The sequence below is a fragment of the Carassius gibelio genome, chromosome B24 (assembly GCF_023724105.1).
Source record: "Carassius gibelio isolate Cgi1373 ecotype wild population from Czech Republic chromosome B24, carGib1.2-hapl.c, whole genome shotgun sequence".
In the NCBI taxonomy this organism is placed as follows: domain Eukaryota; kingdom Metazoa; phylum Chordata; class Actinopteri; order Cypriniformes; family Cyprinidae; genus Carassius; species Carassius gibelio.
Window position 1 is genome coordinate 13,525,717 of NC_068419.1, and position 6,845 is coordinate 13,532,561.

General features: G+C 35.5%; 1 protein-coding gene across 2 annotated transcripts; it reads left to right on the forward strand.

The window, feature by feature from the left end:
* Positions 1 to 195: 195 nt before the first annotated feature.
* Positions 196 to 6,279, forward strand: LOC128013431 (XK-related protein 9). Of its 2 annotated transcripts, none has more exons than XM_052596418.1 (4): positions 196 to 405; positions 1,337 to 1,744; positions 2,396 to 2,583; positions 3,686 to 6,279. In XM_052596418.1, exons 2-4 carry the CDS (start codon positions 1,452 to 1,454, stop codon positions 4,327 to 4,329), a joined length of 1,125 nt encoding a protein of 374 aa, XP_052452378.1. In that variant the 5' UTR covers positions 196 to 405; positions 1,337 to 1,451; the 3' UTR covers positions 4,330 to 6,279. The 2 variants fall into 2 exon arrangements, with proteins under 2 accessions (XP_052452378.1, XP_052452379.1); XM_052596419.1 differs by lacking the exon at positions 196 to 405 and adding an exon at positions 412 to 621.
* Positions 6,280 to 6,845: the final 566 nt, after the last annotated feature.

A 6,845-nucleotide genomic window follows, 5' to 3' on the forward strand; every position in this document is an offset into this window, starting at 1 on the left:
TTTTCACACTAACAACAGCCAAACACATTTAAACACAGGCCATTGCCAGGATGTGGTTACACGATAGTAAATTGGTAGTTTCAGATTAGGATCTCAGCAATGACCAGAATGTGCAGTTGTTTCCTAGGAAAGCTGAGAAGATTAAAATGTGAGTATTAAAGCTGTGAGAATGTAAGACATTTCTTCTGTATTCAGAGTGTCAGGGAATGAATGATTGCTTTATTTACTCATTGGTCCACCCCTTGCATTTACAGTGTCTAAAGAAATATTTGGGTGTGTATTATATCACACATTAACAGAAAGGGAGTGGTTTGTTCAGTCATATGAATGATGTGAAATCATATGGTCTGAACCAGAGACTCGTGGTCACTGCTGATATGAGCAAGCAGAAGACAGGAAACCCTGGTAAGTCACGAATGGCACTTCTCACAATTTGAACATTTCCTGACTGTAACTGAGAGTAAATGCAAGTTAATATTACACTCGCAGCATTGTAAAGTGAAAGTTTAGGGCTTATCTCAAAACAACAGTATACCGTATGATCGTCGCTCACTGCTGGATAATGAAAGTTAGCAAATTAATTTTGTCCTGATGTCAAATTTACTTTACAGCATGAAAACAGTAAGTACTTGATTTATGTACTTTGAGGATGTTTTTGTTAAAATAGTACATAACAACATTTTGCATTTTTTATGTAAATTGCACATAAACCTGGGGCATTTGCATAGGCTAAACTTAGCCTCTATGTTAAGACAGTGTCTTAAGCAAAAAAAATAATAAAAATAAAATAGTCATAAGTAGCACAGGTATATTTGTAGCAATTAATTGTGTCTCAGCCAAATATTGTTCTATCATAACAAACATAAATTGATGGAAAGGTTATTTATTTAGCATGAAAAATGAACCCTCATGGCTGGTTTTGTGGTCCAGGGTCACACACACGTTCGTTTCTGTGAATTTATTTCCAAAGACTTCTATTACTTTTATACTGACCAAACAATATTTTCTATCCCCTAACCCTAAACCCACCCCTTACAGAAAACCTGTTTGCATTGTTACACTTTCAGATAAACATCATTTACTATTTTTAATCATGCACAATGTCAGGTTTTACTATCCTTGTGGGGACATTTGATCCCCACAATATAACATAAACAAGTACACACAAACACACACAGTTTGTACACATTACGTATTCATTAATAATTAATTGTGCAGTGAATTGTACTGGACAAGGTCCAGAACGTTAATATATAGTAGAAATACATTCAGATAACATAAAAGATAATGAACACAAAGAAATGTATCAATGAAAATGTTCTATCATTCAATACAGGTTGGATAAAGACATGAGGAGAACAAGTAAACCAGCTGTTCTCAAGGAACCAAATGTCTGTACTTATTCAGCATTAACAAGACAATACTGCCGGAAGTGTTCATAAATCATAATCATGAAGTCTGGAGAGAAATTTACCTGGTTTCGGTGGCTATCCACAGTTTTTGGAATCATTTTTCATTTAGGAGACACTGGATCAGACTTCATGTTATCTGTGCAGTACTTCAGAAGTGGACATCTCATCTGGGCCACACTGACTCTTGTGTTTGTTCTGGCTGGATCTGTATGCATACAGGCATTCAGCTATGCATGGTTCAAAGATGATAAGAAAAATTATAAAGACGACGAGGGTCTGTCCACTTGCCATCTGATCGGGATACATGTACTGCAGATAGGCATTTTTACAAGGTAACGTCATGCTAATTTATCATTTGAATCAATTTGAAATGAGTGAACCTAATACTTCAAATGCTAAAATGATAGTCCATCCAAAATAAAAATTCTGTCATCATTAACTCACCCTTGTGTCATTTCAAACCTGTGTGACTTTCTTTTTTCTGTGGGGGGAAAAAATATAATGAAAGCCAGGTCCAAAACATTTGACTTGTATTGTATGAAAAAAAAAAATAAAAAAAAAAAAACTGATGCATTTTTGTCTGCTTTTGTTTATCACAGAAAAAAAAGTCACATCGGTTTGGAACAAAAGAGGCAAAGTTTAGAGAAAAAAAAAAAAAAAAAAAACACTGCAAAGTGAGAAATGTGTGTTATAAGCAGACAGGCATACCCAACTCAGGCCCTTGAGGTCCAGTCTCCTGCAGAGTTTAGCTCCAGTCTTGATCAAACTCACCTGCCTGTAACTTTCTAGTGATCCTGAAGACCATTAGCTTGCTCATGTGTGTTCGAATAGGGTTGAAGTTAAATTTGACCAGAAAGTGGACATTGAGACCCCTGCTTTCAAATAAGGAAGGAAGCAATGCAAATATGACATTCACACATTTGGTTCGGCTACTCATTAAGGCATTATTAGTATTTATTTATTTTTCTATCTGTTATTCTAAGGTATATCCATCTCCTGAAGAAGAGTTTTAAAGCCCTGCGTTCGGGACAGGAGGAGCAGTTACAGATTTTCGGTCTTGCTGCCGATCTTAGCATGCTCCGCATGTTTGAGACATTCCTGGAGAGCATTCCTCAACTCATTCTGCAGGCTTATATCATACTGGAGCACAACCATCGCTCTAATCTGCAATGTGAGTCCTGCACAGATACGATCACTACATGCACACCTGCACGTAAACCTAGTCATGATTCAGCAGAAAAATACCAATTTTGACAAATACACCACCTCCATTTAAAAGTCTGGGGTTACAACGACTTTTTTTATTTTTAAAGAAACTAATAGTTGTATTCAGCTTAAAAATGAGCAAAACTGACATTGAAGGCATTTATCAGAATTTAAAATATTTTCTACATTCAAATTCATCAAAGAATGCTGACAAAGTATCAGGCTTTCCACAAAAACATTAATGCTGCAATAGGTAACTTTTGTAAAAATGTATTTTTTTTTACATATTTGTTAAACCTGTCATTATGTCCTGACAGTAGAATATGAGACAGATAATCTGTGAAAAAATCACATAATCTCCTCCCAGTGGTCCTATTGCCATTTGCAGGAATTCATCCGCTCCGGGTAAAAAACAACCAATCAGAGCTGCGGTCCCTAACTTTTTTTTTTGTGTTCAAGATTTACAAAATGTATATAATAAGCGAGTACACCATAAATCCATTTTCCAAACCGTGTTTTTAGCTTGTCCTGAATCACTAGGGTGCACCTATAATAAGTGTTTATATTCGGACTATTTTAGACTTCTTCGGGGGCACCGCGGCGGAGTAACCCAGTACCTTTGTGATTCTTCATAGACGTAAACAGAGAGAAGTAGTTCCGGCTACAATGTCCTTCCGCAACACGCAAGCAGTTCTGTTTATCAACCGCTAGAGCGTCAAAAGTTCCCTACCGCAACTTTAAACTTATTATCAGAATAACTTACATTTTAAAATGTATATATATTTCACAACATATCTGTTGCTAAACAAATAAACAGCCTTGGTGAGCATCAGAGACATCTTTGAAAAACATATTAAAAAATCATATATATATATATATATATATATATATATATTGCTTTAAAGTGTACTGTAAAAATGCTGTAAAAGTGTACTGTAAAAAAAGTCTTATGAAATAAGTTTGTAAACAAGATTGTAAAAGACTAATTGTTTGACCAATAATCAGACTGATTTTGTCATTTTAAAAATCTCTCTCTCTCTCTCTCTCTCTCTCTCTCTCTTATTTAGACATCAGCATGGCCCTGTCTTTTCTCTCCATAGCCTGGGCCACGGTAGACTATCGTCGCTGTTTACGGCAATCTCTTACTTACCTCAAGCAAATGCCTTCTGGAGTCCCAACAATCGTATATCTGTCCTACAAAATCTTTACCATAACCCCTCGAATCCTCAGCCTCACGCTCTTCATCATGCTCTCCCCCTTCAGTACTGTACCAATGGCCTGCATCTGGCTGTTGGGAACCCTCTGGGCATTCCTGGAGCAGACCAGCTTCTGCACTTCACGAGCCCTTGAACATCTTTATCGAGCCGTTGTTGGAGTTATCCTCATTTTCACCTTTTTTAACATTAAAGGACAGAACACCAGAGTTCACATGACACTGTATTACACTTTCAGCGTGTGTCACAACCTTTCGGCGCCTATTGTGTTGTTTCTGCTCAAACCAGAATCTGAACGGACCGACTACTTCCTGCCAATTTTATTTTTTATATTAGTGTCAAATTTAATGGGCCTGGGTTTTCTGGGACTCTATTACAGCCTCCTGCACCCCCGTGAACCTGGCAAAGAGGGAAAAAGAGCAGAAGGAATGGACGAAACAGATGGAATGAAAAATGAGACAAAAACAACACGTTTACAGAATTTTTTGCAAATATAGTCTTGCTCATTAACTAATGAACTTGATTAAGAAAAAGGTGCACACACACACACACATACACACACATATATATAAATAGAGAGAGAGAGAGAGAGAGAGAGAGAGAGAGAGAGAGAGAGAGTGAGAGAGAGAGATTTATGTTGGAATTGATAAAGTGTGAAGAAACTACAGTATGTTTAAATGTAATAACATGTCTGAAAGCTGCTAAGGAAGGTGTTATATCTGATTTATGAAATGTTGAGGTTTCATTGAATCTGTAAAAATGACAAATAAGCTTTCTACTGCCAATAGAGCTGTCCAGTTTACAGTCCTAAAGTGACGAATAATTACAGAACTTGTGATTTTTGTCAAAAGGGCCCGAATGGAGTATGTTTGTTAACTCCTCAAGTCAATGCAGCTGTTCACTATTGTTTAGCTTTAAGTTATAATATGCACTCTTACTTTAAGTTTGTGGTTACCGAAAGTTTTTTTTTTATGTGTAAATGAACATGAATTGTTTGGGTCACAAGATTTGAAATCTTTTTTAAGTATAAAAATTAATACATGCTGCTCACAATCATCCGATCAAAAATATCAAATATAGTAAAATTAGTAATTTGTGAAATGTTTATACAATTTAATTAAAAAAAAAAATTTTTGGTTGTTTTTATGGACTTTAAACTACTATATTAATGTGCTTGCAAAGCATCATTACTCCAGTCTTCAGTACCACATGATTTTTCAAAAATCATTCTAGTTTGCTGATTTGTGCTTAAGAAGCATTTCTTCTTATTATTATCATTGTTGAAAATAATAGTTTTTGTGGATCTTACTGAACCACAACTTTTAAATGGTAGAATAATTCCTTACAAAACAAAAATCCTTGCTTCTGGTCAGTTTTCTATTAGTAGTTCAATCACTAGCACAAAAATAACACGAGATGGCACTGTTGTTCTACAAAAATCTTTTGAATTAAGTAACTACTGCCTTATCCAACAGGAGATTTTATCTGCTTCATGGAGACTTGTTAAATCATGAGCTGAGATTTAAAACTTTGACACTTTAGAATAGGTAACACTTATTAGTTGCTTATTAGCATGCATATTACAAGAATATTAGCCATGTATTAGTGCTAATTAAGAACAAATGAATGCCTTTATTCTACTTGACCTTATTCTAAATCTCTAATCTTACCTAATACCTAAACCTAACAACTACCTTACTAACTATTAATAAGCAGAAAATTAAGAATTTATTGAGAGAAATTACATAGTTAATAGTTAACAAGTGTATTTTTTTTGCAATAAAATAATTACTTTTTTATTTGGCAGCCTTCTATGATACCAGGTAAAAACAAAACAGCTGGGAACAAAAACATTGAATTGTGCATACATTTTACATATACTGGGATTGTAATTAACACTGGCAATTTATTGCAACATTAGTTTATAAATGTCCTTCACATTAATATGTATGTCTGACTAAAGCATAAAGATATGTGAACTGTGACCCTCATAATCTCTACAGGGACCGAGAAAGGCTGAGAGATCATGCAGATTGTCTGTTTCAGAGCTAATTGAAAGATAATAAACCAATCCAATTGTGTTTTGAATACCAGCAAAATATTGTGCAAGCTGGTGGAGTGAGGCGAGATTGAAAGAAGAAGAAAAAAGAGCTAATATAAAGAGAGAGAGGAGGCAGATAGAGAAGCGGTCACAGCATTTCCTCAGTGTGCTGTTCAGCGGACATCTGTGCTGAGGCGGTGAGCTCACCATGCAGACTGCAGATTTATTCAACGGTAGTAGCCTTTCAAACAAACATGAGTACTGCTCTGCAGGCTACAGGCCTTCTTTCATTTTCTCATGTATACATACACACATACAGTGGCCCTGACAGGTATTTGGACATTTTTCGGACGTTTAATTTACACAGTGGCAAAAAAATAAAAAAATAAAAAGACAATAACTGGCATCTGCAAACAAATGATGCTTGACGTTTTCTCACCATTGATTCTTATCTTTCTTCTAGTTTTAACCAATGTAATTCATACATAAAACATTTAATTGTATTTGTACTGTCCTGCCATTTACGGGACTCGTGTTTTGCTCTTAAAGTGTCTAAAAAGTCATTTAAAAGTTATAGAGACCTCAAAATTGGTGTGATGGTTTCTAAAACCCCTACTACTCAGGCATCCTCACGTGCACCGGACACTGGGTGGTGCTATAGGCCTAACATAAAAAAAAGGACATTGTGTTCTGTAGCATAAGTTTTGCCCTTGTATAAATAAACTGATTTAATTCACTTTAAAATCTATCGCAAATCAAATGAAAATTAACTGAAAAGTGTCTATCAAGCATTTATTAAATGTGGCATATTTCTTTTCATGCGCTTGTACAGCGTTGCACATCATAGCCAATTACTCATGATTCTGTTGCGCTTATGAATGAAATTAGCCAATCAGAGTTTGGTTTAGTGCACACGCCTTGTGAATTCTGACTGAGAAGTAAGAGTTCCATTTATTATACAATGTAAGTAGC

Coding starts and splice junctions, on each gene's coding strand:
- LOC128013431 (XM_052596418.1), top strand. CDS start 1,452: ATGAAGTCTGGAGAGAAATTTACCTGGTTTCGGTGGCTATCCACAGTT. Junction 1,745..2,395: donor CAGATAGGCATTTTTACAAG/GTAACGTCATGC, acceptor TGTTATTCTAAG/GTATATCCATCTCCTGAAGA. Junction 2,584..3,685: donor CCATCGCTCTAATCTGCAAT/GTGAGTCCTGCA, acceptor TCTCTTATTTAG/ACATCAGCATGGCCCTGTCT.